At 41.0% G+C, this 16,831-nt stretch overlaps 3 protein-coding genes and 1 long non-coding RNA gene across 4 annotated transcripts; 2 read left to right on the forward strand and 2 right to left on the reverse strand.

The window, feature by feature from the left end:
* Window positions 1–1,265: 1,265 nt before the first annotated feature.
* On the forward strand, window positions 1,266–5,085 carry LOC4343684 (protein neprosin). The gene is made up of 7 exons (XM_015789276.3): window positions 1,266–1,561; window positions 2,332–2,418; window positions 2,525–2,776; window positions 2,885–3,049; window positions 3,383–3,436; window positions 3,592–3,738; window positions 4,300–5,085. The coding sequence occupies exons 1-7, from the start codon at window positions 1,352–1,354 to the stop codon at window positions 4,675–4,677; spliced, it is 1,293 nt and encodes a 430-aa protein (XP_015644762.1). The 5' UTR covers window positions 1,266–1,351; the 3' UTR covers window positions 4,678–5,085.
* A 1,784-nt stretch (window positions 5,086–6,869) lies between these two features.
* LOC112939660 (uncharacterized) lies at window positions 6,870–8,116 on the forward strand. Its single transcript, XR_003243512.2, has 2 exons — window positions 6,870–7,105; window positions 7,209–8,116. It is a non-coding gene; the product is annotated as an uncharacterized lncRNA (long non-coding RNA).
* A 96-nt stretch (window positions 8,117–8,212) lies between these two features.
* On the reverse strand, window positions 8,213–9,847 carry LOC4343686 (general transcription and DNA repair factor IIH subunit TFB5). Its single transcript, NM_001422226.1, has 3 exons — window positions 9,662–9,847; window positions 8,786–8,851; window positions 8,213–8,695 (listed from the first exon to the last, which is right to left on the reverse strand). The coding sequence occupies exons 1-3, from the start codon at window positions 9,811–9,813 to the stop codon at window positions 8,518–8,520; spliced, it is 396 nt and encodes a 131-aa protein (NP_001409155.1). The 5' UTR covers window positions 9,814–9,847; the 3' UTR covers window positions 8,213–8,517.
* A 351-nt stretch (window positions 9,848–10,198) lies between these two features.
* LOC4343687 (CMP-sialic acid transporter 2-like) lies at window positions 10,199–15,251 on the reverse strand. The gene is made up of 15 exons (NM_001422227.1): window positions 15,030–15,251; window positions 14,026–14,089; window positions 13,877–13,940; window positions 13,682–13,793; window positions 13,488–13,567; window positions 13,321–13,396; window positions 13,124–13,224; window positions 12,581–12,652; window positions 12,430–12,478; window positions 12,285–12,326; window positions 12,066–12,187; window positions 11,914–11,973; window positions 11,778–11,826; window positions 10,907–11,001; window positions 10,199–10,818 (listed from the first exon to the last, which is right to left on the reverse strand). Exons 1-15 carry the CDS (start codon window positions 15,054–15,056, stop codon window positions 10,761–10,763), a joined length of 1,071 nt encoding a protein of 356 aa, NP_001409156.1. The 5' UTR covers window positions 15,057–15,251; the 3' UTR covers window positions 10,199–10,760.
* Between the last annotated feature and the right edge of the window lie 1,580 nt (window positions 15,252–16,831).

The raw sequence follows: 16,831 nt of genomic DNA on the forward strand, positions 1-16,831 counted from the left end.
CCTGCTCTCTAGGCTGCGTCCTGCGTGCGTGCGTGCGTGGCGTGGCTGCCCGTTTCAGGCTTCGACTAGTGGTAGGTGAGGGCGACCTGCGGCGCAACTTTGAAATGCGGCCGTATTGTGGCTCTCAAATTGGCCGAAAAACGGATGGTTTTTTTTGCAGAGGATTCCCTGCTGATTTGTGATTTTCGTCGTGGGTTTTGGGGGGCACGACCAGCGTCCACACGTACCGGAACAAAGTTGTTCTGCTACAGTGTTTCACTATGTCGGCACTCAGCATTCATACAGTGAATTACTGAATCGTACGTTTTTACTTTTTACCTAGTACGTGAGACTATTTTACGGTAGTTTCAGCTGGTAGGAAAAAACGTAGCATAGGAGTTGGACTCATAGCAGGTTTTTAAAATACCATAGATTACCGCTGGATTATCGCGGTTATAGGGTACGTCGACGTGGTCTAATATGCAAAACCACTTGTTATATTAGTTAGGTAAAGAAAAGAAAAGAAAAGAAAATTTGAGTTCTTTTGTTACTTTTCTATCTTAAAATATATAATACTTATACTTCATTTCTCCTATAATATAGCAAGATATAACTGAATGAGACATTTCATAGTAAATTAAATATAGACTGGTATCTCCTTTTAGGTTAGCTTTTTTGAGACAGATAGAGTACTTGATTCATTTTATACTCTATATATCCTAAAATAAATACACGTAGTACGTAATGTGGTTCCATAAAAAAAGTACGTAATGTGATTTATTCTAGTACTATGAATCTAGACTACTTGTCTAGTACTCCACTACGAATCTAGATTCACAGTCCTAAAATACTGCTTGTCCAGATTTGTAGTATATTCTAATACTGACCAAAGTGCACCTGGTATATAACATGACATATTATAGTATTACGAATTCTGGATTGTTACATGTCTAAATTCATAATACCAGGATATATCAAATCACAAATTAGGTATATTTATTTTGAAACAAAGAAAATAGAATGAATCGTATATATGTCCAGATTTATACTATTAATATCCATCCTGAGACAGATATGGAATCCTACGAAATGTTTTATCCGATTATATCATACCAGTATATTACATCATGGCGCCTCCTCTCTCTCTCTCCAACCCGGGCCGAGCCTCTCGCTCCGTACTCACGCACACACGCAGCGGCGCAGCGAGAGAGGAAAGAGAGAGAGAGAGAGGCAAAAACGACACCAACGGGCGGATTTTTAAGTGCGGCCACCTCCATCCTCCCCGTGTCCGCTAGCCCCCTCCTCCCTCCGTTGGTCTCCGCCCACCCAGAGGAAACCACCCGCCCCCGGTCCCCGGAGGAAAGCTTCGGCCATGGCGGCGGCGGCGGCGGCTCGGAGGGGATGCCTGGTCGCGCTTCTGGCGGTGCTCTTCTTGGCCTGCGCCGCTGAGGGGGGTGCGGCGGCGGCGTCGGCGGCGCAGCAGCAGCAGCAGCTACGGCGGCGGAGGCATCTGCTGCGGCGGCAGCGGCAGGTGCACAGCCACCTCAGGCGGCTCAACAAGGCGCCCCTCGCCAGCATCGAGGTAGCGGCCCGTCTCCTCCTCTCCTCTCCTCTCCCACCAACATGGCGCGCATTCAATGCACGCCGCCTTGCTCGCCATCGATTTCCCGTTTCGTTTTTTCTTTTCTTTTCTTGCTCTGGTCGCTCGCTGGTATGGAGGGGCGGAAGGAATGAATCCATGGAGGTGAAAAAAAAAGAAAAGGCGGTGGTGCATTTGGTATGGAAGTCGCAAAAAAAGTTTTGCGCTTTTGATTGATGGGTCGACTTGCTCGTGCTTGGTGATGAGCTCGCTTTGGAAGTGTGGATTGACTGTTCCTCCTCCTCTCATGGACCATGCATTGGGGTTTCTTCCGTTGATGGAGGAAAAGGCTCGCTTTTGGAGGAACATTTTATGGGTGCCCGTGCTTCTTTGGGTTCTCTCCACTTCAAGGGAGGAAAGATATGGTTGCTTTCCTTTCTTTGGAGGAGAACAGACTACAGAGTGTCTTCTTCCTTTTCTTTCTTTCTTTTTTTTCCTCTGAACCATTAACAAATTTTGCTTTTGTTGCTCAAAGATTTCTTCTTTGGAGTATGGTTGATAGTCTACTTCATGGATGTTTTGGATTATCTGAAGTTGCATTGGTTTGATATATGGAATTCTAGAACTTTCTTTTCCTATTTTTTTTACACTACTTTTGCTAAAATGAGATTTTTCCCTGTCTCTCTCAAATCATTCATGTCCTGAATTTAGGATAATGTTTTCTCTTTTTTTTTCTTGCTTTGATTGCATAATTGACAGTGTGAATTCAACAGAGTCCTGATGGAGACATCATAGACTGTGTGCACATCTCCAACCAGCCTGCCTTTGATCACCCTTTCCTCAAGAACCACACTATCCAGGTTCCTCTCTCTCCAGAACACACCACTGCCCCTTTTTTTACAGTTGGGGTAATGCTTCCCCACATATCATGATAACACTCAATGGTGCACTATCACCACCTTTCAGATGAGGCCTGATTACCACCCAGAAGGCCTGTATGATGAGTCCAAGGTTGCATCACAGCAGAACACCCAGACAATCACCCAAATGTGGCACAAGAACGGCGTGTGCCCGGAGAACACCATACCAATCAGGAGGACCAAGAAGGAGGATGTCCTAAGGGCCAGCTCCATCAGGAGATATGGCAAGAAGAAGCACAAGAGCACCCCAAACCCCATGTCTGTCGACCCTGATATGCTCAATGAGAGTGGCCACCAGGTAGGGTAGAGTGTGTAATGTGTTCCATTCAAGAACCAATCTCCCTAATAGTACTTAACATGTTATTGGGATTGTTCATTTAAATCTTGTTTCTGCTCCATGGTGCAGCATGCAATAGCATATGTGGAAGGTGATAAGTACTATGGAGCTAAGGCTACCATCAATGTGTGGCAGCCAAGAATTGAGCAGGCCAATGAGTTCAGCCTGTCCCAGCTCTGGATCTTGGGTGGTTCCTTTGGGCAGGACCTTAACAGCATTGAAGCAGGATGGCAGGTGAGAGGGAGAAGAAAAACCCACTTAGGTCAAAAGTTCTATTAAATGCTTTGTTGCAGCTTCCATTTTTGTTCTTCCATGCGCCCAATTATGAAGCTCATTCCTCCCCTTGCATGCGTCAATAATTCCTGTTTTGCAATAATGATATGGTACACTACGACTGGAGAGGCCTTTCATTTTAGGAGCCAGACTAGATTATATTCGTTTACGAAGATTCTTTCTTTCATGAGCAACTGTTTTAGGAGCTAAGAATGCTGTGATGGCCGATTAAAGCTATATGCAGTACTCTCTTGCATTGTGGCTTATGTCTTTATTCTCTCTACATTATTGCAGGTTAGCCCAGATCTGTATGGGGACAACAACACTAGACTCTTCACCTACTGGACTGTAAGATAAACATCACATTCCTTTCAATCTTCACGATAATTGTTTTTTAGCTTCTTTTTGTCTCTTGTTTAGATCTACATTCCTATCTTGCTGTTATTAAACTACAGATTAGCCTAATGATACTGATTTTTGTATTGCCTCTGTACTCTCTGTAGAGCGATGCGTATCAGGCAACAGGATGCTACAACCTGCTGTGCTCGGGGTTCATACAGATAAACAATCAGATAGCCATGGGCGCTAGCATCTCCCCACTCTCCAACTATGGTGGTTCCCAGTATGATATCAATATTTTGGTCTGGAAGGTAAAATACAAGAAACCTTCACATGCGTGTGTATACACACAGACGAAATTCATGAACGGTGCCAGCGAATCTATGCCCACCTGTTTCTTGTTCTTTCCTGAGGCACCTCCAGGGCTTAAGGTCAAGGCTACAACTGTGGCCCTGGCCTGTTTTGTGGACGCATTCACAGTTGTCCCCCACACACGTACTGTATTTATGCATGCTAATGCAAACACTAATGATTTGAGTTTTAAACAAATTTTCACAGGAATATTCTCCTAGAGCTCATGTTTCTTCTGTTAAAATTTTCCATGTCATTACCATGTGACATTATGTTGGCATGCCACCACTTGCATAACCAACAAGATCTCGCTCCACGTATAATTCCGAAAGTGGGCTATCAAGCTAAAATAATTTAAAACTCGTTTTCATCAAAGGGTAGATCCTTTTCATAGTGCATATAATGAACACAAAAAGGAAAACTTTATTTTTGCGCGTGCATGATAACACTAAAAGGTACCTACAATATTCCCTTATCATTATCCTATCTTCTAACTATGCCCCATGGATTGTGGTTTGCAGGACCCAAAGGAGGGCAATTGGTGGTTGCAGTTCGGTAATGACTATGTGTTAGGCTACTGGCCATCCTTCCTCTTCTCCTACTTGGCAGACAGTGCCTCCATGATAGAGTGGGGTGGTGAGGTGGTGAACTCGGAGCCTGATGGCAGCCACACCTCCACACAGATGGGCAGTGGCCACTTCCCTGAGGAAGGATTTGGCAAGTCCAGCTACTTCAAGAACATACAAGTGGTGGATTCATCAAACAATCTTAGGGCACCAAGTGGTATTGGGTCATTCACTGAGCAATCCAACTGCTATGATGTGCAGAATGGCAACAATGGTGACTGGGGCACATACTTCTACTATGGAGGGCCAGGGAAAAACCCAAACTGTCCATAGTAGAAATGGAAAAATTCTATCCATGCCCCTAACAAACCCTTGACACCTCTGTATTATGCAGTAAATTAGTTTACACCTCTTCTCTTTTTCTCCTCTTGGTTTTTGTTTTGGTTTCACCATTTTCCCACCAGGTTATTAACTTCTAGGTAAGTGTTTGACATGTGAAATTTGTTCTCTTCCTCAGAGATGTTGGTCTGGCTCTTGGGAGGAGTGCGGTCAAGTTTCTGAAGAGAAACAGGCCTGTTTGGTTGGTTGGTTTGTGCACTTGTGCCTCATGTTTTGTCAAATATTTTTTGTTTTCTCCCATGCATGCCTTCAACTTGATTGTTGGAGCCTTGGAGGTACTGCACTTGTTAAGTTGAATTCAATTAATTAAGCTGTTGGTGCATGTGTGTGGCCTTTGGTTAATACCTGTACCAGTATGGGTTTTTCTATCCTGAAAAAAGTTGCTAATCAAGTGCTTAGCTATTGGAATATGTGCAAAGATGCCAACTTTTTGTGTGCTACGTTTGGTGGCCACACTTGGGTCTTCTGGAAAGCGGCATTAAAGTTGGTTAAGCATATGGTTAGACCTGGGACTTGCATTCTGTGAAGGCAGGTGGAGTTCACATTGCAAGCAACAGTGCAAGCACCGCACCATTGCTTCAGCAATCTTCAAGCTCCTGACTATTGGTGGCCACTGATTGATTTGGTTGTGAGCTGCCTAACTGAATTGACATTTTTACTGGTCTACGGTTTGATTCTGACTACTGCTTCTAGTGTAAGGCTTTTGGATTTCAGTGCTCTAGTTGTGGCATCCAGTTCACAAATCACTTGTTCAAGTCTTCAAGATGTAAGGTTTGATTCTGTCCAGCTATAACGCACAAGGTGAGATGGAATTCGGGACGATTGATTTTCTGGCTGGTCATTTGATATGTTTCATGCCAAATAACGGTGGAATGCAGAGCATGTCTGGATAAAAATAGGAGTACTAACCAGATCCGTTGACGGCTGCAATTTTGATATTTTAGTCCTTTTATAAAACTATTTTACAAACTAGTAACATGTCCAAGGGCCAAAGTCATATAATTGAGAATTGGTTGGGTGGATGGTGAGAAAAAAATACTGGATCGGTGGTTATGCTTGTATGTTTTAATGGGCAGACCAATATAAGTGGGATGGGATAGGAGAATAATTAGGAATATAACATTGGATTCGGTGGTTACTCTAGCGAAGCTTACTAAATGAGGGGAGGGGAGGTTTTTAAAGTAGTAAAGATAAACCTCTAAGAACTAGTAAATCGCAGGAATGGATCTTCTGCTCCACAACCGACACTGAACACGAGCTCAGTGCTATTGTTAATGGCTTTCAAGGTTAGCGCCGAGTCGAGGGTCAAATAGTTTTTTTAGTGCCTAGTTCTGAAATAAGTTGTATCAAAGGTCCAAACGGCAAACTTGCTGACTGAGGGAATACCACCAAATGAGCTTCTGAAACATGTGAGCTGCATGATTGTGCGAGGAAAGATGGTTAAGAAAACAAACCACACCAGAAAGTAACCAAAGCAGCATGAGGCTTTTTTATTTACCATGTAATCCGGGCAACATCTCCTCTCCAGCGTTTAGCTCGACAGTAGTACAGTACAGCACAGCCATGGCCGTAGTAGCTCACGAGCACTCACCAAGCTGTCTCAAAAGGGCTATAGAAAGAAAACAAGCTGCCTTCACATGCCACACAGGGGCCCCTGCTTTTCTTTTGGTTGGATTCGATGGAAAATAATTACACCAACAAAATCCAGTCCCAAATTTTTTTCCCAAAAACATCATATCGAATCTTTAGACACATACATGTAGCATTAAATATAGATAAAATGAAAAACTAATTGTACAGTTTGCATGGAAATAGCGAGATGAAACTTTTAAGCCTAATTAGTCTATAATTAACTATAAGTGCTATAGTAACCCACATGTACTAATGACGGATTAATTAGATAATTAATTAGACTTAATAAATTCGTCTTGTGGTTTCCAGGTGAGTTATGAAATTAGTTTTTTTATTCGTATCCGAAAACCCTCATTCGTATCAAAAACTTCTTCCGATATCCGGTCAAACGTCTGATGTAACACCTAAAAATTTTCTTTTTGCGAACTAAACCAGGCCGCAATGCAATGCAATTCACTGCAACTGCAATACTGCATCCATCCATGCATGCATGCAGCTAGTAGCAGGGCTCTCATCACAATCTTTCTCACTGGCTCTGCTGCTGACTCCAGTAGTACTGGGCTACTAGCTGTAGTAGCCAGCTGTGACAGTGGTGAGCATGGATGGTTTCGTGTGTTTGCCCAGAGGACAAGAGGCCACTGTGGTATTCATCAACCTCTTGACGCCTCTCTTGTTTGCAATCGCAGAGCTCGTCGTTTTTCATCCACATGCATAGTGAGATTCTTCCATGGTGATTGTGCCTTTCCAACTTGTCAACTCTCTCTCTCTCTCTCCCTACCAGCGTGCATTGGATGCTGAATTGCTGATGTGTTCTTTTGTTTCGCCCATTTCAGGCTAATTCTCGATGTCTTAGGGGACCTGTGTGTTCATGTGAATTATAGTTAGGCCTTGTTTAGGGAAGCTTTTAGTAGCTGCGGTTTCTTTTAGAATCTCATGCTCCTTCAAACAATACAAATTCTCGCATATATTCTCCAGTTACTTGGAATCTCAAGCCCCCTCCAATAGAGCCTTAACCTTAGAAACTTTTCACAAATGTGTATACTACATGAATTGAACTGTTTTTTTAAAAAAAATGCTCCAAAAGATTAATGCTTGCAAGATGCCTGAAAAGTTTGAGGCTCCAAATGCCAGTTTGGTACTCTGAACTCTGCAGGGTAACCTTCCCCTGTAGCCTGTATAGGCAATGGTAGCAACTAGCAAGGCACCAGCTTTCCAGAGAGGTTGCAATGCAATTGCAATGGGACGAACAAGAACACGACGTACTCGCTAAGGAGAAGTATACGCTGGTTGTCTAGTACTGTACTACTTGGCATACGGCAGAGAGAAAGCTCACCATCTTTCTACTTGGCACAATCTTCTTGTACTTTTCCGTTTTCACTTTCACCGAGTAAATTATCAGGGCTAGGAGGAACACAGCCTTTTCATCATTAAAAGAGGCAGCAGGAGCAGATCAGAGCAGACATTTAGATCTGTAAAGCAATGCAACTGTGTGGATAGCCTGAATTGTTCAGCAGTAGTAGTAATAGTAGTATTTGCGCTGAATTTTTCAGTAGTATTTGCAGTGAAAACCATACGTGTTTACGGTGAAAATGCCAGGAACGGGCCGGCATTGAAGACGATGGGCCAGGAGGCAACGGCGGACGGGGCGGCGCTTGTTTTCTTCTTGCATTGACGCCCATTGCCTGAAAATTTCAACTCCATGTTCCTGAATTCAGAGACAATTTGCACCTTTCCTGCTTCATATGCTCTTGACTTTTGGTAGTAGTACAGTTTTTGATAATTCGGTGAACCTTTCTATTTCAATTGAATCACATAAGAACATAACAGGAAGAGGAATACACATAAAGTTAACTGATTCTTCAGAAATAGGCTGTCTCTCAATGTTCCAACGCTACCAAATGGACAGGTGATTAATACTATCACTGAAGACAAATAAGTCATAAGCCACAACATTTTCTGATACTGCAAGTTTATCATTCTTGAACATCATCATGATTGATGAGTGGCACATGACGCTCACAAGTCACATCACACACAACTATACTAAACCATAGACTATCTAAAGAAAAACTATAAACCATAGACAAGCGTTGGTATCTTTTCAATGGTGCACACACAGGAATTGTGGGGTAGAGTGATCTTTCATGTTGGCTTCTCGTAGCTGTTTTGGTCTCTGAACTCTGAAATCTTACTTCTGATCATCTCCGCCACATGAGGCTGCACAAACATGTGTGTCGGGTCAAGCATGTGCAGGATGAACTTGTCCGAAGCGGGCATTGAAGCATTCAGATTAACAATGAACTGTGCCATCGGTACATCGCTGAAAAAAAGGATTTATGAGTTGATTGTGCAAACTAGATAGAGGTGAAGAAAAATGAGCTAAATTTTATCAATTGTAAAAGGAGCTTACCAGGAGATGAACAACCCCTTTATTGCATTAACCATGTTTTCTGCTCTTTGGAGAACAGAATGCCACCTGATCATTTAATCAGCAAACCACACAGCCATGTCAGTGGAAAATCAGAAGTACTGGAAACCTTCCCCAACAATCAGACTCTAAAACAGTGATGCAGTGATCTTTTAAAGCACGGTAAAAGATTGCAAGTGAGGAGATACCGAGATAGTGGAGATAGAGACCTTACTGCCTTCTAACAAGGATAATTATGAGATCATATAATGACAAGCACCCAACCTATAACTTATGCTTAAATTGCTTACTGCTACCACTCAGGTACATAATAGCAAGGTGTGAGCTATGCTTGAAGAGGCAATAAGTTCAAAGCAATACTACTGGAAGTTGGGTAACTAACAGAAATATGCAAAACACTGGAGTGGACAGTGATTTGTGCTCCCGTGCCAATGATACTTGCGATACAAACACAGAAAGTGAACCAGCAGTATCTTTCTTATCTTTTCTGTGCAACACATGCCCTCACTGTGTGTATACAATGAGACGACGACAAATTTATTACTCCATCTTAGGTACAAAGCTACAAAATTCCATTAGTTAAAGAAACAGTTAACGCTAGCAAATTAGTTTTACAGGACGATTTAGCACGTTGCGATTTTCGACCTCGGGGAACTATCTCAATAGGGCAGGCGAAAAAAAATCAACAGGCTCAAATTGCATATTGATTGTTGAGATAAAGTAGGGTTGCATCGGGCAGGGTAATCCAATGGAAGAAATACACCACACTGGTCGTAAACCTTGCAATATATTTCACGAGCAAGCATAAATCAGTAGCTCAGTACGAATCCTCCCTAGAGATCTAGAAGTTCATCTTACCTTTGTCGCCTCCCTGTGCTGTTGTCTTCTCTAGCACCGGTGCGTCGTTGTACGGAGCGATACGAGCAAACCGGCGAGGAACAAGGAGCCTGCAGCGGCGGCGGCGGCGGCGCGCGGCTCAGGGCGGAGGATCGGAGGCGGAGGTCAGGCATAGGGTTCCGACCAACCTGCTGGTCTTGTTTGGATGAATCGGGCCAAGGTTACCCCGTCTAAACTAGGCCCAGATGTAAGTGGCCTTTCGGCCCGGCCCAAACTATCAAAAAATCTTAACAAGCAAAATGCCATCAACAAACACAACATTTAAAAAAATGCTATTCTACTAGTCAACTTATTGCTATTAGTATTAGGGTTCCATCCAATCCCCGCCGTTAAAATGTGATAGGGTTAACAGAGTGACATGGTTGGAATCATAACGGATTAACGGTGATAGCATTTCTAGGATAAGTTGGCGCATGATAACATTTTCTAAAAGTTGAGTTCGTCGGTCGATGGTATTTTTTGAAATACGGTTCTTGTAATGGCAATTCATGGATTTTTCTCAAAAATTAATATAGATGAATTCACCCTATGGGCCGGTCCACACCACTGTGATGATGTTTCTGAATCCCACCCCTTTGGGCTCAAATAATGACAAGAACAGTGGCCAGAGAAGCTGCCGCAAGTTGGGTGAATCATCCTTTCGTATTTGTACAAACTACAGATAATGCTCCAAAGAACTACAGATAATGATATGACATACTTGTTTGTCAGAAAATGTTTGCTACGTGGTAGCACATACGCTCTTCGCTATAGTAGGCTGAAATGAATTAGGAGTAAGAAATAAATGGCAAGCATCTGGGGACGGGCAAAAGAGAGCTTCAAATCATCAGTCAAGCGGTCAAAACTTCAGTAGATCTGCATTGATCGTCGGCTGGTTGGCTCGGCTTGGAGGTAAAGTCCGAAATCCATCAAGAAGTTGGCTCAAGACTCAAGAGTAGTCAGATGGTCAAGAATGAATCTCTTCTCCGGCATTCTGCAGTAGTACCAACGGTGCCACCCAAAAATCATTCTATGCTGCCACTTGCCGATACTTCAAAAGATGAAGCCATGAAAGTAAAGCTCATTTCTGCGGTTGTGGTTTCCCAACTGAATGCAGATATACGGAGACAGAAACAACCCTGAAAATTATAGCATGAGCTGATTACTATCATGGGTTACAGGGGCTCCAATCAAGAGAATATGTTGTTCACTTCAATAAGCACTTACGTAGATCCGAGGAAGAAAGCAAGGGATAGATGGAAGCCAAACAAAAAGACAGATACAACTGCTGTAAGAAGCATGGCAACTGAAGTTGAGTACACCTGCATTACAGTTATATGTCAGACAAATGTCTGATGAAAAGATGCGTAAACATTACAGTGTTATCAAAATATTTTCAGCAGACAGTAATTGGTGTGTAAATCAAGTCAGTCTTTGAAGCTGCATCAATAATTATACAAGAATCTTCAGTTGACATTTTATGAAATTTAGTTATACATGTGCCTCACGTATCACAAGGTTTTGAATCCAAAAGAGAGGCTTGTGCATTATAGTTATCTTTTTTCAACAGGATACAATCAACCATCCAATGTCCTGTTTAGAGGCCTGGATGATCTGTTCACTAAAATAGCTCCTCAGACAGGTATGGAATATGGAATGGCATAGTTTCTCATATATCAGAATGTAGAAAATGTAAGTATAAAGAATAATTCACCAGACAGGCATGCGCATGGACACAACACAATAGAAGATGTTGTTAAGGTGTTATTAAGGAATACAGAGATGTATAAAACAAAATGTGCTTTGAGGTGTAATGTATAGTAGACTGTAAGCGATTCAGGTAAGGCAAAACAGCCGTAGTGTTGAATAAAATGTAAGATGTATTTCACAGTCCAGAATTACTTAAACTCGTAACAGGACATTCACAATAGGAAGATGCAAAATATCTCTATTGGGCATAATCCGCTGAGAAAAGAATATACAAATGCAACATGGTTGAATTCTAAGACCATATAAATGCAACATGGTTGAATTCTAAGGCCATACAAATGCAACATGGTTGAATTCTAAGCCAGCTTTAGAAGTTCAGCATTTGTACCTTGACAATATTGTCAGCATATTTCATCACCATTGATACAGCAATGCCACTGCAAAGCAAAAAAAAAGTAAAACAATACAATGTGGTATATAAACCTCAAAAGAGAGCAGACAAAACAGGATCCAGCTATTAGTACCTGAGTGCATGATTAAGAATCATCAAAACAGTAATGAATGAGTAGCCATGAAAAAAACCTCTGCATTAGATTGCACAATCAAGTTAAAATGGCTGATAGAATGAAACATATCAAAATATTAGCATGAGTAGATAGATTTTGTCAGAACAAACTTATTCATGACAGCATCGAAGTCCTGAACACAAATTGCAACTAAATTGAAGAGCATTCCAAAAATGTACAGCCAAAAATTCTGCACATTGATGTTTCTTGAAGGACGTTTCTTGATGATTGCCTGCATTGGTCAAACACGAACAATCCACATCAAATAAATCTTCGTAAAGTCAGGTAAATATAAAAGGGGCAAATAACAGTGTAGTAAAGTCACTTACTTCTGTGTATACCCCCGCAAAACCACTTAGAAGAGCCATCACCTGCAGAAGAAAGCACTTCCATTAATTCCATTGGTGGAGTAAAAAACACATCGTGTAACATTTGTAAATAACTGACTGATTATTTCCAATCCTAGTGACTCACAATTGCCATCACCCAACCTTGAATAGGGGTTTGCAGAACATGATCTGACCTGGAAAATAACAAATTATTTTAGTAATTGACCATGATGTTTTGAAGAAATATGAATATTGTTAAGAATGAACACAGACGAATCATAACATATTTTGCTTACGAGGGGTTCAGCTGGGCTGTAGTGCAACCGGCACATAAAAGAATAAATGCAGCCCACTGAATTTCACTTAACCTGGAAAGAACACAATACATTCAGCACATCGTGAAGAGGAAATTGAAGTAATTTAGATTTTAAAGCACATCGTGATTATGAAGGTCAGGTAAGAAGGCTAAGTAAACTACCGGAACATTTAGCATGCCAAAATAAAATGTTCTAAGTAATATTAATATCTCACCACATCTGCTAAACACAAAACAGCACAAAGAAATCAAGCAGTTTTTTTATGATATGTTTGTGTGGCTCTACTTACAATGATGAAATTTATAGTGTGCAATTGAACTTTAGTACATGACTTTTGTGATATAAATATAGCACCTTTCTGGCAGATTTATATCCAGCTATATATTCCCAACTTCAAGGTTGATGTTGATAAAGAATAATGCAACATTTTCCAGTTGGTGAGCAGGTAAATTAACATTTTTTTTCAGAGTTGCCGATATGTTAGGTTATAACCTTGAATATTCTGGAGAGTGGAAAGCTTACTTTTTCTTTAGAATGATGCGGTATAACACACCCGTGCTAATAATGTTCAGGTTCTTCAGGATTTGATAAGCTGGTGCATCCACATATGCAAAGATGTAATACTGACAGGTAGCAGGAAGTGGAGAAATGTATCAAACACTTTCTATTGTGAACAGAAAAATACTTTTAGCATGAAAGAACTGGACAACTGAACATACCTGCAGTAAATTCTTTACCATGTAAAGTATGGCAGGAATAGGATAAACACTAACTTCATCAAACGATGTACTTAACCTGAAAACTTGACAACAAATTGCTAAAGAGTAGGATAAAGACAACAAACACTAGCATGAAATTAAACAGCAGCTTATGATAGAATCATCACCTATTATCTTCTGTAACACCCTGACTGTTCCATGTTCTGTACAGGGCTATGAGAGATAACAGACATTTTAAAGCTTCCACCTATACATATATACAAAGGAATACATTCTTATACCAATAGAAACAAAAGAATGGTCCTGGAGGTTGGAGGTACTGTCACCAGTCACCAAGCGGAATTTGTGAAATTTTCCTCACCGAAAAATTTGCCGTAGTGACACTATATTCATATTTTCCAGCTCTTTTCGACCACACAATTAGTATTGCCTGAGAACTTGTTAGTAATGTCAATGCAAGTGTAACAATGGACCTGCCACAACGCATTACTAATAAATCAATTGATTTTCACAAGTATGCTATTTGATGACAAAGATTGCAATAATTAAGTCTTACTTTAACTTCCAACTATTCTTGCCCTTTGAAGCTCCTGCTGTGCTAAGACTGGAGGTTGCTGAAGCTGTAAATGGTAAGATCATAAGGATATTGGAGTCCTGGTTATGGATATCAAAAGAAAAAGTTTCTATGAGGAATCGACAACTTACTGCTAGAAAGAGACCTCTCACCAGGGCTTTCTATGTCTTTCTGAGATACAACATCATAGCTCTCCTTTAGACAGTACAGCAGATACATAACTTGTTAGCAAACAGAACAACAGCTGAAGTACAAGCTTAATTGCAATGCTCATGACTCCAAACATATATGGTTGAATATATTTGCCAGATTGATGATTATCAGCACCTGCTTGCCAAACATCAACAGAACTAAAAAGACCAGGCAAATCTAAGTCGAATTTCAAGTTTAAACCACAGAGCATCTGCCAGGTTTGGCCACTGACAGGTGATTGAAAGCACCACCAGTTTCCCAAATCACAATCACCAAACTTGCCGTTATCTATATCTTCAGTTTACTATTTACAATACAGGAATTAAGCATTGGTCACTTTACTACTTACTACTTCCTCCGTCCCATAATATAAGGGATTTTGAGTTTTTGCTTATACTGTTTGATCACTCGTATTATTAAAAAAATTTGTGCAAATATAAAAAACGAAAAGTTGTGATTAAAGTACTTTGGATAATAAAATAAGTCACAAAAAATAAATAATAATTTCAAAAACTTTTGAATAAGACGAGTGGCCAAACAGCGCAAACAAAAACTCAAAATCCCTTATATTATGGGACGGAGGGAGTACCAGTAATCAGATAAATTGTCTTAAATCTAAAAATGCGGTTGAATGACCGCTACATTGTTAATAACAATATGAACTAGTAGTCACTATCCTGTTTCATTTGCTACATTTTTTTCAGAGTTCAAAACGATTGGATTACAAAAGCCACCGTCTCACTGACATCAAGAGCCGCAAAACGCCCGAAAATCCGGAAATTCTAGAACCCTAAGTGAGGAACAGAAAAGGGCCAGCGAAAATCGCAAAAAGGGAACACCCGTTGCAGCGATCTAATCTGGAGGCGCGGACGCATCAGCGCGAGTGGCATTCCTCTCTCTCTCTCTCCATTAGGGTTGGGCGGGACTTGGGGTTGGTGCTTACCTGGTCCTTCACTCTCCTGTACTCCATCTCTTCCTCTCGACTCCCCACCTCGTCCCCGCCGCCGACGCCGCTGCCGTCGCCGCCGCTGCGGGTTGCTTCCACGGGGAGGAAGGAATCGGCGGGAGGCGGAGCCGGTGACGTGACGGAGGCTGAAAGGTGGGCCCTCCTGCGCGAGCAGAGAGCAGTAAAGGAGCACGCGGCGAGGCCGCGAGGGTGGCGACTGGCGAGTGAGGGAAAGGAGCACGGCGTGGCTGAGGAGAGAGGTAGCAGATGGGACCCACAAGAGGTACTTTTTTTCACATAAGCCCCTGTTGTATATAATTTATTTACGTAAATCCCATTTTGCTTGTAAGATGATGATAAAATTCCTTCAGCTCTTGATCTTGGGCCTTGAGGTGAAGGAGAAAGAAAAAGCTTGTGTTAGACCTTAAGCATAAGATACTCCCTCCTTCCCTAAATATTTGCCGTCGTTGACTTTTTTAAACATGTTTGACCATTCGTCTTATTCAAAAACTTTTGTGAAATATGCAAAACTATATGTATACATAAAAGTATATTTAACAATAAATCAAATGATAGGAAAAGAATTAATAATTACTTAAATTTTTTGAATAAGACGAACGGCCAAACATGTTTAAAAAAGTTAATAGCGTTAAATATTTTGGGATGGAGGGAGTATATATTAAGTTAATACAAGTGTAATCATTGTTTTAAGGTTACATTTTTCATATACGTGGCTGTTCTAATGGTAGCGGTACTGCTGTTTCTCACATAATCTCCTGTTTTGGGTTGAAAAAATTGGTAGAGATCCAAATATGTTACAAATCAGTCCTTGATCCGGTCGGGGGTTTCGGCTCCACGGCTGCGCTCTGTTCGCTGACACCGACGGCCGCTGCTCGTATCATCGTCTGATTTGCACCTTCTCTTGCATGCAAAAATTTCGGGCTGCTATTGATAATTGAGTATTAGAGGCTGCTGAAACATATGTTATCTTTGTCTGCGCTCCAATGGAATTCATAGTATGTAATTGTAAGCTCTATCCTGTCGTTTGAGTTGAAGAAAAGTTTTTTGACATGTTATATGCAGTAGTCATGTTCCATGTTTCTTTGTGATTATTGCCCTGTTAAGATCCCACTCTAAAATTTTACACATTGTCACATCGAACGTTTGAACACCTGCGTGAATTATTAAATATAGTCTAAAAAATAATTAAATGCATATATTGCGACTAATTTGCGAGACGAATCTTTTAAGCTTAATTTCTCCATGATTTAACAATATGGTGCTACAGTAAAACATTTGCTAATGACGAATTAATTAGGCTTAATAAATTTGTCTTGCGGTTTACTAACGGATTCTACAATTAGTTTTTTTATTAGTATCCGAACATCCCATGCAACACCCTATATAATATCCGATGTGACACGTCAGAAACTTTACACTCATGGATCTAAACATCCTCTATGGGGCTTTTTCTACCTATGAGGCCTCATATCTACATCTTGCTGATTTATTGGAAATTTCTTACTGTCATTTTTATATTAAATGCTGGATCATGAATATGATCACTTCGATGAATCCTTTGTGACAGTTTCATTTCTTTTCAGTCTCTTCATGGCATCACTTGTAGCAACACTCGCATTTCTGTTGTATGAATATGATTGTTGCCTTGTTAAGAGAGAGTACTAGTTGTAAACATCGTTGCCGGCTAGGGGTGAAAACGGTATGAAAATTTCCCAACCATATCGATATAGTTTCCACAAAACTAATATAATAATAACATTTTTACCAATGGTTACCGT

This window comes from Oryza sativa, chromosome 7, assembly GCF_034140825.1.
Source record: "Oryza sativa Japonica Group chromosome 7, ASM3414082v1".
NCBI lineage: Eukaryota > Viridiplantae > Streptophyta > Magnoliopsida > Poales > Poaceae > Oryza > Oryza sativa.